The 18,134-nt window shown below is 57.4% G+C and overlaps 3 protein-coding genes and 1 long non-coding RNA gene across 4 annotated transcripts; 1 reads left to right on the forward strand and 3 right to left on the reverse strand.

Moving 5' to 3' along the window:
* The first annotated feature begins 375 nt into the window (after positions 1-375).
* Positions 376-10,160, forward strand: LOC119107815 (neurochondrin). The gene is made up of 9 exons (XM_037231378.1): positions 376-464; positions 2,534-2,646; positions 3,990-4,151; positions 6,277-6,414; positions 6,538-6,897; positions 7,370-7,516; positions 7,904-8,047; positions 8,254-8,486; positions 8,881-10,160. Exons 2-9 carry the CDS (start codon positions 2,551-2,553, stop codon positions 9,581-9,583), a joined length of 1,983 nt encoding a protein of 660 aa, XP_037087273.1. The 5' UTR covers positions 376-464; positions 2,534-2,550; the 3' UTR covers positions 9,584-10,160.
* A 2,238-nt stretch (positions 10,161-12,398) lies between these two features.
* LOC119102647 (uncharacterized) lies at positions 12,399-14,056 on the reverse strand. Its single transcript, XR_005094730.1, has 3 exons — positions 13,913-14,056; positions 13,126-13,252; positions 12,399-12,464 (listed from the first exon to the last, which is right to left on the reverse strand). It is a non-coding gene; the product is annotated as an uncharacterized LOC119102647 (long non-coding RNA).
* Positions 14,057-14,129: 73 nt separating this feature from the next.
* On the reverse strand, positions 14,130-17,052 carry LOC119107837 (uncharacterized). Its single transcript, XM_037231396.1, has 6 exons — positions 16,447-17,052; positions 15,945-16,069; positions 15,460-15,621; positions 14,952-15,055; positions 14,524-14,612; positions 14,130-14,155 (listed from the first exon to the last, which is right to left on the reverse strand). The coding sequence occupies exons 1-6, from the start codon at positions 16,466-16,468 to the stop codon at positions 14,130-14,132; spliced, it is 528 nt and encodes a 175-aa protein (XP_037087291.1). The 5' UTR covers positions 16,469-17,052.
* Position 17,053: 1 nt separating this feature from the next.
* Atg10 (Autophagy-related 10) lies at positions 17,054-17,500 on the reverse strand. The gene has a single exon (XM_037231407.1). The coding sequence runs from the start codon at positions 17,498-17,500 to the stop codon at positions 17,054-17,056; it is 447 nt and encodes a 148-aa protein (XP_037087302.1).
* Positions 17,501-18,134: the final 634 nt, after the last annotated feature.

Genomic DNA, 18,134 nt, shown 5'->3' on the forward strand with positions numbered 1-18,134 from the left:
GGAAATATCTCGTGATGGAAAATACACTCTCATCTGTCAACAAAACCAAAATGTTATCCATCATTTGAAACAATTTAAAAAGTGAGAAATCATATAATTGCCTTCTTATCTCTTGCATTTACTTCATGAACTCACGAAATACAGGTTGAAGTGAGAAGCTTTTACTCACTAAAAAATAGTAGAGGTATCTACTCGATATGGAGGTAGAAAATAGTGTAGACGAGAAAATGCGTCGCAATGACTGCAATGAGTTTTACGATTGATGGCGCGTTTGATGCATTGATTGCTGTGGTGTGCCGTGGTTTCTTGAGTCTAGCGGTTGGGAGCCGTCCGTGGCGTATTACGCCCGGCGTCAAATAATTGTTAAACGTGACTTGCAATATTGAGTTTTGGCTAGCAGGCATTGCGAGGAAGAAGAGCACCAACTTCAGGCTCTCGCAGACTCCGTCACTTCTCAGTGTCCAGTGAGATCAAAGCATGCGCTTTTGTGGAACGTACTGTGGTTTGCCCGTTGGCGTGACAGATTCTTGACTGGTGGGTGACAAGATGGTATTAAACTGCTTCCCCATTTGTTTGCATCCAGAGGCCTGTAATTTGTGTGAATTTTTGCATACTTCTACAAGTTGTAGTTGAAAGAGGTGGGATGAAGGTATATATTTGGGCCTGGTTGGCTGGGATGGACCAAGGGATGGACTGTGAGGTTGTAAGCAACCAAGCTCTTACAACATTGTTTGTGGTGTATGCAATTGGCAACAGTTCTCACCTTACTCCAGGATGGTTTGTGTTGCATTTTGCTCAGCAGCTTGTTTTGTTCTACACATTATGAAGCCTTGATTGTCATTGAAAACTTAGAATTACAAATAAAAGAGATATCCTCTTCCATTTTTTATAGATCAAGTTCATTGTAGAATATGGTATTTCAGGGGAAAGCCATGGAGCTGGAGTCTGAGTAGGTTGAGTTTTCTCTCCCCTCCTCCCTCTCTTGTACTGAAAAGAAAACTACATATCTGTATCATGGACTCCTATGCAGCTATGTGCAATCATTGTCATGCATGGCAGGATCCTTGTTTTCAAGGCAATGTCTGTAATGACATATGGACAATATGCATTGATGCTCAGATATTTCATTATGTAGAAATTTATTCATTATGTAGAAACTCCCCAGTCACAACTACCAGTATGTGTCCTGCCTTATGAAAATAGCAGGGCTATGGAATAATAACCTTTCCTGGGCTATGCCAATGATACAGGTTGGTAGGTCATAAGTCAACTGTGCTTTCTGTGCTGATCAGCTGTCTTGTACTATGTAATGGCTCATAGATTAGTCTCAGGTACTCTGTTAGAAATGCATCCAATTAATTGTAACATTGTACTAGCAGTGGTGAAGAGCCCGATTCTTGGGCCAGAATACATGCTACTGGAAGGCTACTTATCAGCTTCCAGTCTTAGTTGAGAAGGCATTGACATAATACACTAGTAGTGCCCTAAAGCCTTTAAAGTAGCTTATTTGGTTTATTGAAATAAACATTGTCTTTGGCAGGATATGTTCTTGTCAATATTCTTAACTCTGTCCCTTGTTTTGACACAGTGAGTTTTAGTTTATAGTAAGAGAAACTTCTTATCTTTTGCATTTATTGCAACCTTCACATGGTTTTATCACATGCCTTTTCAATGACTGTCATGGGGATGTGCTTCAGGTTAGTAGTGTTTCATATAATGGTAAGGCTGATACAGTGTACCAGGTATTTTGTGAGTGTGACTAACAATAGCTGGTATTCTGCTAGTGATTTGGGTTTGAACTGCTACTAACCTTTGACTTATTTGATTTTTCAGCTAGTTTGGCTCCAGACCAAGATATGGATTTTGGTGCAAAGCCACTGGTTTTAACAGCATGAACTTCTCAGCTGCTAGCCAGTCTGCTTTTAAAACCAGTGTTGGGGTAAGGTTTTGCTGCATGCTGGGCACATAGTTTTTGCTGACATATCAAACACCACTGACATCATGTTGTGACAAGTTCAGATATTGCCAAAGAATGCCAAACTTGGGAAATAAACACTGCAGTGCTTCTTTCAAAATCCTAGTTTAATAAAGAACTGAAGCCCTCTGCATTTCTCCAAAAAGCTCCCTCTGAACATGTACAGATATCATGAAAGCTGTTCACTATTACTGCTCCCAGCAATCCCAAGCCATTTTCAACTTTTGAGGGGGTATTGTTCATGTCTGTGCACCTAAGCAGCATCTGACCAGTCTGAGCATGTCTGGCGGCGCTGCCGGCGCCAGCGGCGGCGCGGACCCGTCGCCGAGGCTGACGCCCCCCCCCCCCCCCCCCCCTCTCTCTCTCGTCCCTGTCTCGGAGTGCTGCCGCTACCGGCGCCAGCGGCGGCGCGCACCTGTCGCCGAGGCTGACGCCCCCTCCCTCTCTCGTCCTCGTCTCGGTGTGCTGCTGCTGCCGGCGCCGGCGGCGGCGCGGACCCGTCGCCAAGGCTGACGCCCCCTCCCCTCTCCTCCCTGTCTCGGTGTGCTGCCGCTGCAGGCTCCGATCCGGCCAGGATGAGCGGCGACGCCGGCGTGCAGCGCTGCGTGGCTATGCTGCAGAAGGCCGGCAACGACACGGAGAAGTTCGCCGCCCTGCTCATGGTCACCAAGGTCGGTGGCATCCCACTCCCGTGGAACAGGGCGAGGGCGCGCGCCGTCGGCGCTCGGAGGCCATACCTGGCTGGGTTTCGGGTCTCGAACTAAGAGGTGCACCACTGTGCTGTGCACCAGCGCACCACTGTGCTATGCACCAGCGCAGACGTCTGCGGACTCTACATCTCATCTCTGTGTGACGCGACATGTGGAACACATGAACTCGTCTGACACACATAACGGCTGTGATCGTCAGTGGCTTGACTTTCATGCTGATTTCAATAGGAAGCCGAACTGTCAGTTAGCATTGGATCGCCGAAGTTGTAAAAGATTACCATCCATGCCTCTGATGCCGCACTGTCAATGACCCAAAAAGTCGCCCCCAGAAAGATAAACATCATGTTCAAAAAACAAGAGTCACTGAAGCTCTTAAGAAAGTCACAGAGATGCTGTGTGGCATGTGCATCATCCCACTTAACATGTTTTCGCTTATTGGCTGCTGCTGTTGTCATTAGGAGCTGTCATGTCCACTGTGCTGAGGGGCAGGTTACAGTGTATCCCCGGTCTCTCAGACGTGTACTGTCATCTGTCTCACCGCTCCCTCCGTGTACCGCGTCAGCTTGTCTCACCGCTCCCTCCGTGTACCGCCGTCATCTGTCTCACCGTTTACTCCGTGTACCGCCGTCAGCTGCCTTTCCATGTACCGCCGCCATCTGTCTCACCACTCCCTCCGTGTACCGCCGTCAGCTGTCTCACCGCTCCCTCCGTGTACCCGTCCGTCATCTGCCTCACCGTTTACACTCTCTCCGTGTACCGCCGTCAGCTGCCTTTCCATGTACCGCCCGCCAGCGTTCATCCCTGTCATCACCGCTCCCTCCGTGTACCGGCCGTCAGCTGCCTCACTGCGCCCTCCGTGTACGCCGTCAGCTTCGCACCGTTTACCCCGATCCGTGTACGCCGCCGTCCATCTGTCTCACCGTTTACTCCGTGTACCGGCCGTCAGCTGCCTTTTCCATGTACCAACGGCCGTAGCTCTCTGTCTCACCGCTCCCTCCGTGTACCGCCGTCATCTGCCTCACTGCTCCCTCCGTGTACCGCCGTCAGCTGTCTCACCTGTCTCATACCGTTTCCTCCGTGTACCGCCGTCATCTGCCCACTGCTCCCTCCGTGTACCGCCGTCAGCTGTCTCACACGCGTTTACTCCTTGTACCGCCGCGCCGTCCATGTCTCAACCGTTTACTCCGTGTACCGCCGTCAGCTGCCTTTCCATGTTACCGCCGTCAGCTGTCCCACGTCTCCCCGCTCCCTCCGTGTACGCGCCGTCACTGCCTCACTGCTCCCCCTCCGTGTACCGCCGTCAGCTGGTGAACGCGGCTGACTGTGGGCCCGAGCAGCGCCGCCTCCTGTTCGACGCCATCGGCTTCACGTACCTGCTGCGCATGCTGGGCAGCCCGGCGCCGCCCGGCTGTCCGCCCGAACTCTTCAAGTCCATTGCGCTCACCATCTTCAGCTGCTTCTCACAGGTGAGGCAGCGCCGACTGGGGAGAGGCTCACAGGCAGTGCCGGATGTGACTCACTGTCAGGTGGCCTGTGTGAATGCGTGTCCGAATGTGTTTCTGGGACTGAAATATTTATTGTGTCAGCTGTTTCGATCGGTTAGTAATCGCTTCTAGCTCATCCTGTCGGCAGCACTGCCACCAATGCAACAATTTGCAACGTAAAATAATGTATCGTTGGTGATCTAGTTGATAGGGTGGGTAATTACCATGTCATCATGGTCCCCTCGTCCTGTCAATACAGTCCACAACATTCTAAAAGCGAGTGCCCTTGTTTTGTGTAGTCGGACCATCGCCCTGCAACACTCGCCCACCCTTCACTGGGGAGAATCGCTGTGCCAGCAGCCCGACCAGACACGCCAGCCGGCCGCCGGGTCATTGACCTGAATCAGCCCCGCCTGTTGGTCTTTCGTTTCAAAACGCCCCGAGGGCGGCGCCACCTGGCGCTGCCAGTCGGCCGTCTCTCACGCACGGGCGCCGGCCCGGGCACGCCCTGGCCGCACACATGGCGCCGGCGGCGGCGGCGGCGGCGGCACCTCATGCTGGGCTGCGAGTAGGCGGCGGCGGGAGTCGGGGGTTATGTTTTGCTACTGGCTGGGATGCGACGGGAGGGTTTAGTGCCGCACGCACAACCCCAATCTTACGCAAAGTCAAGGTCCTTCTTGTCTGGATGTAGCCACATACGGCTGCCTATGTTCTACCGCGCCGATCTAAAAATAGATCATGCTCCAATACTGCCATGACTCATTAGCGCCGAATTCCCGCCGGCCGGATGAGGTTGACGGCAGCGATGAGAACGGACGGCTCGGCTGGCAGTTCGCGGATGCTCGCCATTCCGCTGGCCTAAATGACGGGAGGCCCATTGTCTTAATGCTGGGATTTGTCTAGCTGCTGCGTGGCTGCTGGTGTAAACCTGGCCGTTGGTGGCTGGCCTGGTCCGGCCAGCCGGTAATTCAATAGGTCTGGCGGAGGCCTGACTCGGGCTAGGTGCCAGCCTGCCGACTATATCCCCAGTGAGTGGGCTCACCTCGGCAGCATACGTGTCGGTAACTAATTAATGCGCTTTTGACGTCGCTCGAGCCGCCAAGGGAACGGCCAAGGCAAACATCCTGTTTGCGTGTAGTTATGTGGATTGAAAGGGAGGGCGTTCAGGACATTCGGGACCATGTATTTCCGACGTGTGGGTGGTCTTAAACTAGTGCAGACGTACCGTATGCGCCCAGTGAGCTTTGCCGCTTTTTGCAACTGCGATACAGGTAAAATGCAAGAGAATGCAAAGAAATTATCATCTACGGTGAAGCGAAACCGATTTCCGGCACATCCCCGTGCAGCTATTGCTGCGGGCCCTCCGCTTCGACTGGTTAACAAGGCTGCTGCTCACCGTTGCGAATGGTCGGTCGGCAGCGGCGTTCGCCGGCTGCCACTAATATGTCTGGCGTCGGGTCAATGACATTCAACGCAAGTGACGTCAATCGTTGTTTAATGCTCTGTGTGAATCCCGTTGTCTGCGGTACGGGAATAGCGCACAATTGTAAATGTGTGGCTGATGGGCCCGAATAGTCATTGAAGAGCTGTAGTCTACGTTAGAGGAGGCCTTGAATACGGACAACGTTTAGGCCTTCCGCACTCGTTGTTTTCGCAGCTGGGCGAAGAACGACACCGAGCCAACATTTGCGATACCTTGCAAGGAACATCCGATAAGACCCGGCCGAGAGTGAAGTTCATGATCCATGCCGCTCTTGTCAATGCGGCGCAGTTTCGGTGGGCGAAGCTGGCGTTTTCCGTGCGCTATGCTATATTGCTAGTGTATGTTACCACCACCGCATTGAAGGACGAGGAGGTGCTCGGTCGGGATCCCGTAGTCGACGTACCATCACTTCGTATCCGCAATTCCATGCGGTGTTGCTGTGGTGCTGGGTGTGAACACGACTTTACCGCGTCACTTATGCAGGTATCCACCTCACATCTCTCAAATTCTGCAGACTGATGTACCTGCACACGCACGAAACAACTGTCCCGCTAGTGGCCGGTAGGTGTCGTATCGCGACGCCACCCGGGCGGCCGCCGGACTGAAGCGCCGCCCGCCTTGCAGGACGAGCACGTAAGCGGCAGCCCGCAGATGGCCGAGGCGGTGCCGCTGGTGTGCGAGGCAATCCGCCAGGCGAGCGACGACGAGGAGCAGCTGCGCCTGGTCTCGGACGGCTACCAGTGTCTGGAGGCGGCGGCGGGCGCGCCGGCCGGCCGCGCCGCGCTCCTCGCGCCGGCCGCCGTCGCCCTGCTGGTGGACGTGATCGCCGAGACGCGCTGCGGCGCCGACGCCGCCTGGCGCCTGCTGCGCCGCCTGCTGGCGGAGGCGCGCAGCGACGTCTGGGCCGGCCAGCCGGAGCTCTTCCACCGGCTGCTGGCCTCGCTGACCATGGACCTGCAGCTGGAGGAGGAGCCCGAGCCGCGCAATGCGCTGTGCCGCGACCTGCGCGTGGCGCTGCTCTCGGCACCGCAGCCGCTGCCCGAGAGCGAGCCCGACCAGTGGCGGCGGCCGCTGACCGAGACGCTGGCCGGCGTGCTGACCAGCCGGCTGTCGGCCCAGCAGCGCGGTCCCGCCCTGCTGCTGGCCGCCGCCATGGTGGAGGCGCTGGGTGTGCGGCATCAGGCGCTGGAGCCCGACAAGCAGCGTCAGCTCGTCATGGTGTACACTAACCTCTTCTGTATCGAGGTGGGCAACGTCGCGCCAGCCGGAGTGCGATCTTGTGGCGTCAAACCATTGTTGTCACTTTTGCGGCATACCTTTGCGTGGATGATAGAGGCATAGCAATAAAAATGTTATTTTCTCGCGGTACCCGCCCCTGCCTCCAGGGTCAGGCAGGCGACGCCATATAGTCTAAGCATCTGAGCGCGCTGTAAAGCTCAAATGACACATACTTAACCAGTTATTAATATATCTAGCTCAGTTCTTAGAATTGCCTCCCCGCCCAAAAAGCGGAATGAGGTACCGATGGCCTATTGCCGCGCAGTCAACTTTCCTTATATTGATTCAGTACAGTGGGTCTGATTATAGCGTTCAACATGCGCGCGCGCTCTCAGCATCTGACTTGCATGGCATGTTGACTGCATACTGTGCCGACTTAACATTGGCCCGCATTCTGCGTCGCCAGCCGGTGTTTAACCCGTGACTGCACTGCTGCCAGATCCGGATGGGCCTGGAGGACCGGTCGTTGGCGCAGGCGGTCAAGGCCAGCGAGCTCCTGACGGCCTCCTTCTTCGTGCTGGAGCGCATGTTCGAGATGCTCATCAGCGACACGCCGCTCGAGTTTGACGCCAAACAGCGACAGCAGGTGGGCGGCGCCGCGACAGCGTGGCGCGAGCTGGGGTGACCACGTGAAGGGGGTCTGACGTGGGTGTGGGTGTCTCGTCCGCCCGCCGCAGTGGGATTGGCCGCGGCTGTGGCTGGTTCCCCGCCACTGTTAACATAAGGCGGCGTGGCTTCCGTAGACCTGTCGTGTTGTGCGACTCGTAGGGATGTTGAAGATTCTGTCAGTCACAGGCGACTGCTGAAGTAGTTCGCGTTGCGCAAACTCAAAGATTGCACTCTCTATATTGACCTGCAGTGGATAGCGGAACTTTCATACTATAATCGCGGCACGCCTGCACACGACTGCTGGTTTTGTCATGGCCCGCTGAAAGGCGTCTGTCCGGCCTGCCGACCTGCCCTCCGCCGTCAGGTGATCGTGGCGATGCGCGGCGCATGCGGCGCGGTGATCGGCTTCCTGACGCGCGTCATGAAGGAGGACGCGGCCGAGCTGACCCGCCACCAGACCATGTTCGTCTACAGCTGCATCCGCATCGTGCTCGCCTGGCTGGCGGAGGTGGGTCGCGCGGCTGGCGGTGGGGCCGGGCCGGGCCGACCGGGCCCGGGGTGTCATGTGTCTGATAACCTGCCGTGGCACGTGTGGCGCAGCGCGGCATGGCATGCGTGCCCTCCGATGCGTTGGCACAGATCCCAGCATTGATCCCGCGTCCTTCGCGAAGGCCGTGTCGTCGCAGCTGACACCGCTCCCTCGGCCGCCGGCAGGAGACGTCGTACCCGGACGAGGTGGTGCAGCTGGTGCCGTTTCTGCTGCGCATGTGCGGCCAGACGTTCGAGATGCGCCGGCAGCAGGCGGCGGCGGCGGCGGCGGCCGACGTGCCTGACCTGCTGCGTCTCTTCTTGCCGGCCCTCTGCCACCTGACGTCCGACGACCGCGCCCGCTACGTGCTGCTCATGCTGGACGCCGACGAGACGCTCGTGCAGTACTTCCACTACCGGTGGGTCCGCGCCGGCCTGGCCCGGCCCGGCTGCTTCCCTTGCCATGTAAGGTCGTGCTCGTGGCTAGGTTTGATGGCGGTGCGACCGGAGAACTGTCTGTTGATGAGTGCTAAGTAGCTGCGTGGCTTCTGCTCATGCCTTGAAACTTGCCACTTTCCCCGTCGACTTGTGTGCCTTTTTAGTCGCAATCAGCGCGCGTGTGAACTGAACGCAGCGACCCCTAGTCTAAATCGATGCCAGTAAGGGCATGTGAAGATGCAGTGTAAGCGATCTCTGTCGCCTTCTCTCGTCGTTCCCAACAGCCCGCTGCGTGCCTTAGCGCGCTTTCCTGTACACTCGCGCCGCCGTGACTGTCTGCTGACGTTCGTCGTCCCCTCCCTCATGTGCCGGCAGCTGGGACCTGGCAGCGCCGCTGCTCTCGCAGCCGCGGCCGCCCGGTCAGCAGGACGAGGCGGCCGAGGAGCCCGTGCAGGCCGTCATCACCGTCTGCAGCTGCCTGATGAACATCGTCGTCATGGAGGCTGAGCGCGTCTCGCAGAGCTCGCTCTTCCTCGGCCTGCAGCGTTTCGTGGTGCAGCAGCTGGCCAGCGTGGATGCGTCTCACTTGGTGCTACGCAGCAACCTGACGGTTCTGGGCTTGCTGCTGCTGCACCGGCACGCGTCCGCCGCGCGCGCGCACCAGAGCGAGCTGGTGCGCTTCGCTCAGGCGGCCGTGCGCTTCCTGTGGGACGCGCACAACGTGGAGGACTCGATGGACCAGCAGGCGGTGGTGGTGTCTACGCGCTACCGCGGCGCCTGGGACGACCTGAAGGAGCTCTGGTTCCTCGGCCTGCAGGTGCTCTCGCAGCTGGCCGGCGAGGTCGACTGGCTGGTGGAGTTCGTGCTCGACAGCGGCTGGGTGACAGAGATTCTCACCATGTTCGGCCGCGTCCGCTTCGGCTACGCCGACGAGAGCGTCATCAAGGCGTTCGAGGGGTTCCTGGTGGGCCTGGCCAAGGCGAGCGAGCCGGCGCGGCTGGCGGTGAAGGCGGCCGACGGCGAGAAGGTGTGCCGCACGCACCGCATGCGCGAGCTGGCCGCGCTGCTGAAGAAGTAGCGCCGGCGCCGGCGGAGACCGCCCGCCCGGCCCCTGTGTGCCTCTCTCCAGCCGCTAACCGGCCGCCGCTGCGGCCCGCGGTGCGCCTCTAGTCTCGAGTAACCCCGCCAGCGTGCGCCCAGCGAGAGCGCCGCTGGCAAACGTGCCTTCAGCTGCGTCTTTCTAGTCATGCGTACGGTAGCGTTGTTTGTACTTTTGTACTTCAGAGAGGGTGGTTTTGATATGGCTAGCCCGATCGTCGTGGCCTTAGTAGTGTTTTTGTTAGTCCCGAGAACGTTCTCAGCAGCGTCGCCTTGAACTTTCCAATTTCTGTCCAGGCCGCTTGCTTCCCGTAGCTTTTTGTTTTTTTGTTCTCAAAGAAGCAGGTCCTTGCTAGGAAAATACACTTTCTATGAAGTACAAACAGTCGAATGACGACACCCACTGGCAGGGATTGTTGACGTCCGCGAAAATGCTAGAGATCGACGGGGTATCGGATCTATTTGCTCACTACATACTTAATGCAGATGGTTTCGGCGCTGCTTTTCTCGCGCTAGCTGTGTGAAATAAACAAACTGAAAGTGTCGGTTGTTTTAAATGTTTCTAATGAATGTGTCGAGGCTGGTTGCAATATGGACGAGGGGCTGGTGGTGTCGCTCTGCAGGAAGCTTTACTCTTCCACACTCTTCGCTGACTCGTCTCACTACATGCACAAGCAGCGATTTCAAATGAAAACAATATTTAGACTGAATGGCCTGGTTTTTCGATCCAGGTGTTTTTTTTTGGGGGGGGGGAGGGTAGGATGGTCGTAATGCTTCCAAAAGGGGTGTGCTTACAAGAACTGAGCATAATGTGCTCTGTTCACGATCAAAATATTTGCCAAACAGCTATTTCAGAAGCCATCGCGTGTGCAGTGTCCAAACAGGGCACTATAAAGGTCCGAACAGGGTACTATAGAGGTCTGAACAGGGCGCTATAGAGGTCCGGACAGGGCACTATAGAGGCCCGAACAGGGCACTCTGTAGGAGTCCCAACACTCAGTGTTCGGACAGGGCACTGCATGACGCTGTTTATGACAACGGCACAATATAACGTTCCTCCATAGATTTCTTAACAGCAGTGATCCATTGGCAGGCGTGCCCTCGACACTGAGCTCGCCGTTGTCCTTACACAAAAACACAAGACCGCCGTGCCAGAGGGCGACTCCCTGAAAAACAGCCGACTGTCAGCAGCCTCCGATGCCACGTCACTTCCCACCGGTACCATCCCCTGGCCGTCACGTGACGCTGGGCGGCAGCTGCTCCCCGGCCAGGCAGCCGCGCAGCTCTGTGGAGCTGACCGACAGGTCGTGCGCCGGCTCGGCGCCGTCGCCGCAGCAGCGCAGGATGGTGCGCGTGATGCTCTCGTCCAGACTGAGCTCTGCCAGCAGGCGGGACACGCTGGCCGCGCGGACGGCCGCCGGCCCCTGTGGCGCGCCCTCGGCACCGCCGTGTGCCTGCTCGCTCTGCTCCGTTGACGGCGGCTCGCTGCTCGCGAACGGCGGCGCGTTGCGCAGCGAAGGTGGGGCGGTGGCCGGCGCCGAGGCGGTCGATCGGACGCTCGAGGCGCGCGAGTGCGGCGTCATCTCGCGGCTCGAGCCGTACCCGAACTCGGCATCGTCCAGCTCTGGCTCGGCCGGCACGCCCAGCTCCTGCCGCAGGCGCTCCAGCTCCGACAACATGCGGCCCTGCCGGCCGGCGGCGCCGTCAGCGGCGGCCGGGCGGGTCGGCGCATCGGAAGCTGAGGCTCCCAGAGGTCACGAGGGGTCAGCGCACGCCGGCCGCAGGTCAGGACACCCCGCCGGTGTCGGGGAGAAACAGACGGGTCTAGACCACTTGAGAAACGCAGTGAATTGTCTTACCGCTTTAACATAATTCAGGTGAGTAACGCAATGCAGATTATGACCCAAATCAAATCAACGTGATTATGATACAAAACAACGGAAGCTGTGATAAGTTCGACATAAGACTTACGTTGATAACGGAGTAAGCAAGGTAGCAGCATCGAATATAACCAGTGGAACGTTGGTGCGCGCAGGATATGCACCATAATGTCATGTTTGGTTACCGGGCGCACTACAATGCCACGTTTGGTCACTGGGCGCACTAGAATGCCATGTTTGGCTACTGGGCGCACTATAAATCGTCTCCAGGGCACACGATTAGCGTATCACTTACCTCATCGAGCTGGCCACGTTGCCGTTCCACGTGCGACATCATGATCCGCTTGAGCGTGCGGTTGGTGAAGACACCTCGTGTCAGTATGTCCGACGTCACCTCATTCAAAAACTGTACGTACGCGTCATCTGTGCTGCACCTGACCGAGAGGAGCGAACGGCTCTGGACCAGGCAACAGTGCGACATGAGCCGGCTCGCGGAACAAGGTGTCTACCGAGCGGGGCTGGTTCCATGATGCAGTTGCAAGGTCCCGCACTGTTGTATTGTTGTTTGATGGCTTGCAGTTCTCAACAAAAGCCAGAATGGGCTGCAATAGAAGACCATTGTAGAAGAGTGACATTAAGAAGCGCACAGGGCTGTAACACTCCACAACCGGTTCTTTCGCCATTCTGAAACCCAAATAACAAACAAACCAGTCGGCAAAGGTCCCCGATTGCAGTTGTTTCACCACCAGTGCATCCCGCGGCGGCAGCCTGTCTTCCAGCACCAGCGCCCTCCTCAGGCGACAGGCCACCGAGCGTCGGCCACACACCTCACGGTGGCGCGCCGTCCACTGCCGGCCGGCCAACGGCGGTCGGCGTCGGCGGCCCGGTCCGACGCCGGCGCCGCCGACCGCTCGGGCGAGGGGCCGCCGCTGCTCCAGCTCGGGCCGCTGCAGTACACGCTCTCCTTGCTGGACGGGCGGTCTGAGTGCGCCGGAGCGGGGCGTGGTCAACGGACACGGAGGGCGGAACCACACACGGAGGGCGGGACCAAACGTGGAGGGCGTAACCAGACATCGGAGGTGTGGCCAGGCAAGGAGGGCGTGATAAGACATGAAGGGGCGTGACAAGACAAGGAGGGCGTGATCAGACACGGAGAGCCTGACAAGACACGGAGGTTGTGACCAGACACTGGAAGCGTGACCAGACACTGTGGGTGGGCGTGGCCAGACACTGTGGGCGTGACCAGACAACGGAGGCGTGACCAGACACGGCGGCAGCAGTCGCGAGTTCATATCAGTAGCATCCAACACCTGAGTGGAGCCCCAAAATAAGCGCACGGAGGTTGAGTAGAAATTAGAGATCTGATCTTTGTTTAAAGTCCAAGCGTCTGGCTAACAACTCATCTTTATGCTAGCGCCTACTAGTAAAAACATGCAACCTCCAAAGGAAAAACCGTTAGCTAATCAACAACAGATCGTTGAAGCATTACTAATGTATCGTTACTGATCGGGTCAATCAAGTGGTTTCAAACGCAACGCGATGGGAGCAAACATGTGACTGGTCTCACAGAGCGCGTAATGTTACAAGATCTAGCACTGCTCATCATAACGTGATGCCTCCGGCTGAGCCAACGCCTGCTCACCGTCGGGTTTCAGTGTGTGACCGGTGCGGCGGCCGCCGAGGCCGGGGACGCCGCGCTCCCGTGTCCAGCGCCTGTGATCCGAGTCCGGAGATATGGGGAGAGGGGGCACTCTGGCACTCATCGCGTCCTGTTGGCCACACCAGACAAGATGACAACTCTCGGTGAGCACATGAGCATGCGAATGAACCATATCACGCATTTCGCGAGAGAGAGAAAGCCCTGAGAGAGAGAGAGAGAGAGAGAGAGAGAGAGAGAGAGAGAGAGAGAGAGAGAGAGAGAGAGAGAGAGAGAGAGAGAGAGAGAGAGAGAGAGCGAGAGAGAGAGAGAGAGAGAGAGAAGAGAGGAAGAGAGAGAGGAGATAGAGAGAGAGAGAGAGAGAGAGAGAGAGGAGAGAGAGAGAGAGAGAGAGAGAGAAGTAGAGAGAGAGAGAGATAGAGAGAGAGAGAGAGAGAGAGAGAGAGAGAGAGAGAGAGAGAGAGAGAGAGAGAGAGAGAGAGAGAGAGAGAGAGAGAGAGAGAGAGATAAGAGAGAGAGGAGAGAGAGAAGAGAGAGAGAGAGAGAGAGAGAGAGAGAGAGAGAGAGAGAGAAGAGAGAGAGAGAGAGAGAGAGGAGAGAGAGAGAGAGAGAGAGAGAGAGAGAGAGAGAGAGAGAGAGAGAGAGAGAGAGAGAGAGAGAGAGAGAGAGAGAACGACTGCGGCCTTAAACGGCCCGTGCTTGAACGTTGTTTGAGTGTTTCACGACGACGCCTCCGCCCGAGCACCACGGGTCATCTGCGCCGAGTAATTACCAGTCTGTCGCGTTGGTCGCTGTGCCGGCCGTAGAGGCTCTGCTCGTGCGGCCTGATGCTCGATACTGAAGCGGCACGAACTGCTGACGGAGACGTCGCCGAGGTCCGGCCGACCCGAGCTGGAGCCGCCGCCGGCCAGCCCGCCGCGCAGGTACTGGGCGCGCGGGCTGGCGCACACCCGGGCCGGGACCTGACGTCAAAGGCAGCCAGGGTGACGTCAGTGGTGCGAAATGAACAGAGGTGCTATGCGGCAGAGTGAAACGCATCGTTTCGGGCAGAATATTTGTTAAGAGTTCGGGAATGGCTCACATATTGATCTGACGTTGTGTCAGTGTGCTAGGCCATTTGTGAATTGGAAAAAAACACCAGTGGAACTGGCACACCCCTGGCATGGCAGCCCCATCACGGTCGTACAAACGTACGAACCCAAAGTCACCCCAATCCCCCCCACCCCACCCATACACACCACTGAGCGGCGCGGTCGGCCAAGCCGCGCCCAGGCCGCGTCCCCTGTGTGACCCTGGGGCTCGCCTGAGGTCGCAGCGGTCGTCTGGCGGCCGCCGGGGGGCGCCGCTTGATCGGGCTCGCTCGGAGTGGCCGACACTGCTGACCGCCGGGCCGGACCCGGCCGGGGCTGGCAAGGTTGAAGCGACGCCGACAGGCCTGGCGCCGCTCCTCGGCCCGCATCGCCAGTAGGTAGCTGGAGTAACGCGGGCGGCATGGCTTACTGGGCCGGCGGGTATGGTAACATTGGGAACATGGGCAACACAGGTAAAAAAGTACCGTGGCGCAGGAGTGGGAAACTGAGCCAGCCGATGCCAAACGTGAGGCAGAGAACTACAGGAATGGAAACCAACCAACCAATTTTGCACGTAACATGCCACACGGATATCAAGATTACAATGGTAAGTGGTAGTATCAGTATCAACATTTCAGTCTCGCAACCAGTCAAACCCACAAGACAAAACCGAACAAACACGCAGCGTTGTCTGCATTTGCTTCTGCCGAATCGCCTCCCAGCACGCTATCAGCGGTTCACCTGTCGATTCTCTCTAGGATGGACGTCTCGTCCGGCGGCATGTCGGTCGGCTCCAGCTTCAGCGGGGCGTGCAGCTCGTGAAGACCATCCAGTGTCTCCGAGCTCTGAAAACCACACGAAGAGCTGCGAATGCGCACAGCCAGTGACATAATTTGCTAACGTTATGCACATGGCTGGCCACACAACTTGGACGTCGCCGTGCTGCAAGTTTCATTCCGCCGAAACACCACTCGCTGCCAGGAATATAACCGGGTCCGACCAATGACCCACTTATGGAAATCATGAATGTTCGGTCGGTGTAATGCGTCAATGATTCATGATTTGTTTATGAATGCTCTACTGTGCAGTAGGGTTACATTTCGAGGTGGTTCAGATCATGACATTGCTTGACAGACTTCACCTGCAAACACGTTTAAAAGGTTCTTTGTCGTAACCGAAGAGAATGCTTAATTAGTGACATCCACTCCAGTGACCTTGTCACTTAATTAGTGACATCCATCCCAGTGACCTTGTCACTTCGATCCATCAGCTGGCCGGTGTAGTACTGGGGCGGCATGTGTTTGTCGTTCAGTATGCGGTCTATTAGCTGAAGACTGGCGGTGGATCCGGAGCTGGGCGGACACTGGCTGCCCGACAGCTGTAGGTGGCGCCACGGTCGCTGTCGCACGCTCTGTAGAGATGTGGCACACATACAGCGACAGAGCGCTCGCAGCTGCTTGCCGGCGCAGGGTCAATATTGCGGCAGTTGTTTACGCTCGCGCTGACACCGCGTCAATTGCGCGTCGCGTTGTAAAAAATGTAAGTTAAGAAATATCGACAAATCCTTAACGTCATCTCCAAATAGATGAGCATATTTTTATCAAACAATTGCCTAAAATGTGCCTCGGGCGTTGAGGAAATGAGCCAAGGCTAATAAACCCATCACGACTCTAGAAAACGGTCCGCACGGGCCTATCGCCATTGAGGATCCTTCCAGACCCCGTCGCAGCTGACCTTTTGCCTGGTGACCTGGCCGGAGTCGATGACAGGTCGGGCGTTCTGCAGGTGTCGGTAGTGGTGCACGAGGTGCTGCTGCAGCATCAGCGACGACGACGGGCCGCTCCTCGACCCCGGCGCACCTGACACAGACGTGTGGCACCTTCAGGCCACATCGGGCGCGGAGGCTAACACCTGTTTACTGGCGCTGCTGAAGGCAGACTAGATACCCGACGTCGGTTGGGTGCAGTTAGGCCGCGCGCCTAATATCGTTGTCACCGATCGGCCGCACCAAACGTTGATAGTGGTATTGGCGAGACGGATCACGTTAACAATGTCGTTGCTATCGATTCGCCCTGCACAATGCTACTACTTCGGCATATTAATAAGACTAGTGGCGGTAATACTAAGCACCCCATGAGGACACCTGCAAAATACCGCATGATTACGGGCATGTAGGCCGGACATTTTATGACAGTGGTATGCACCACCCATTCGTAAGATGTTTCACAGTACTCACGTTTACTGCCCATCCCGTACATGTGTATCCGACTTGCAGATAATGAGCCGTTGTCAATCCTATGACTGGTTTGTCATTCACCCGATTCCGACTAATCTGTACGATATTTCAGCAAAAGCACTGCTTTCTAAAACTGGCTTCAAGCCATGACGTATGTCGGTACTGGCCGCATGAATCTTCAGTCATTCAATACCTCATTAAACGCTTTATCAGCAAAACCATAGCATTCGTAAATGACTGGAATGTAACGGGAGTATGCACAAATAAATCTTGTCGCGTGATTTTGTTAGCCTTGGTCTTCCATCGTTTCAAATGCTATTTTAATTCGGTCACTAGATGCTTTTCAATTCGGGCCATGATCTGAAACATCCCAGCACAACGCAAGTACAGACAAGAGAGCTGTCCGGGATCGCGTTCATTAACACACAACCGTATATCACACCGCTAACAATGGGCAACGCCAGGCTGGCACGAAAGGAGTAGCCACTGCGCGGCATGGCACGGGGTTGTAGCTATGTCAACATCTAGTTCAACCGCAGGGAGAGAAAATGACGCTTAGTTCGGAGCACTGATCTTCCCACACTTCATCCCCCACGGTCTGAAGCAGTCAGCACTCGGTCGCATACGCTTCGGACACCCGCAGGCCACTGAGAGGGCCGAACGTGCTTAGCCAGAGCAGCAGGTACTGGTAGGCCCACTCGTCCTGGGCTGCGTCACTGCTGATCGCCCCAACCTCGGCCCTGCACGTCTGCCGGCCGCCGGTCGCCAACGCCCGCTCCATCAGCCGACTGGTGTTGCACGGGTGGACGGCGAACCAGGGCCGCTGCAGCACCGGGTGCTCCAGCTGCGAGACAGTGCTCCAGCGGTCCGTCGCCATGCGCGCGCCGTACACCGCGGGTACCAGCGCCCACAGCTGCTCCAGTGAGAGCGGCCGTCCCGACAGCTCGCGACCGCCGAACAGCAGCAGCGGCACCTGGTACGAGACGCTGTAGGCCACGTGGTGCTCCAGCACCCAGACGACGGCTGGTCGGGCGCGCGCAGCACTCCTCCCCATCGGCGTCGGGCGTCTCTGCACAGTCTTCTTCCTCGGCGTCAGCGAGCGCCGGCTGCCCGCGGTCCTCGCCGCTCGCGCCGGCGGGGGACGCAGCGGAGGTCGGCGCTGGCACGGGCGCCGTCCTCGCCAGGTAGCCAGCGCCGTCGGCGTCCCATACGCCGCGTCGCTGCCAGCCGTCGCCCAGCCGGCCGGAGCGGCTCAGCAGGGCGTCGCAGCCGGAGCGGAACTGGGCCCAGCTGAGCGCGGCCATGGCGCGTAGGCGGACCTGCCGGCACGACGCTCCGCTCAGGTCCAAGAGTCGCCGGGGCGGCGCCACCGTAGCCGACTCGGCCGTCCCGCCTCACCCGGTGACCCGCCCGCGGATGGCGTACGTCCGTCGGCGCGCCAGTGACGCCAGTGACGCCAGTGACGCCAGCGCCAGTGACGGCCTGGTGGGACCGGCGGCGTCATAATTGCGGCGCGGGCGGTCGCCGAGCTCGTGATTCTGCGTCGGTGTGACAGGTGTAACGGGTGTGGACGGCACGTGTGTGTTGCAGTTCTCGGGGCAGGCCACAAGGGCTGGGACGTCGGTCGTGGATTGCTCCTGATAGTCAGACTTTGAACGGCGGGGCACTGCCATCGCCACCACCATCAC

The sequence above is a fragment of the Pollicipes pollicipes genome, unplaced genomic scaffold (assembly GCF_011947565.3).
Source record: "Pollicipes pollicipes isolate AB1234 unplaced genomic scaffold, Ppol_2.1 Scaffold_2555;HRSCAF=2994_pilon_pilon_pilon, whole genome shotgun sequence".
Lineage (NCBI taxonomy): Eukaryota > Metazoa > Arthropoda > Thecostraca > Pollicipedomorpha > Pollicipedidae > Pollicipes > Pollicipes pollicipes.

What these genes read in the sequence shown, in the direction of transcription:
- LOC119107815 (XM_037231378.1), top strand. Translation starts at nt 2,551, where the DNA reads ATGAGCGGCGACGCCGGCGTGCAGCGCTGCGTGGCTATGCTGCAGAAG. An exon ending in CTAACCTCTTCTGTATCGAG is followed by an intron (nt 6,898 to 7,369) that starts GTGGGCAACGTC and finishes CACTGCTGCCAG; the next exon opens with ATCCGGATGGGCCTGGAGGA. An exon ending in TGCTCGCCTGGCTGGCGGAG is followed by an intron (nt 8,048 to 8,253) that starts GTGGGTCGCGCG and finishes GGCCGCCGGCAG; the next exon opens with GAGACGTCGTACCCGGACGA.
- LOC119107837 (XM_037231396.1), bottom strand. Translation starts at nt 16,468, where the DNA reads ATGTACGGGATGGGCAGTAAAC. An exon ending in GCCAGGTCACCAGGCAAAAG is followed by an intron (nt 15,622 to 15,944) that starts GTCAGCTGCGAC and finishes ACATCTCTACAG; the next exon opens with AGCGTGCGACAGCGACCGTG. An exon ending in ATCCTAGAGAGAATCGACAG is followed by an intron (nt 14,613 to 14,951) that starts GTGAACCGCTGA and finishes GCGTTACTCCAG; the next exon opens with CTACCTACTGGCGATGCGGG.
- Atg10 (XM_037231407.1), bottom strand. Translation starts at nt 17,500, where the DNA reads ATGGGGAGGAGTGCTGCGCGCGCCCGACCAGCCGTCGTCTGGGTGCTG.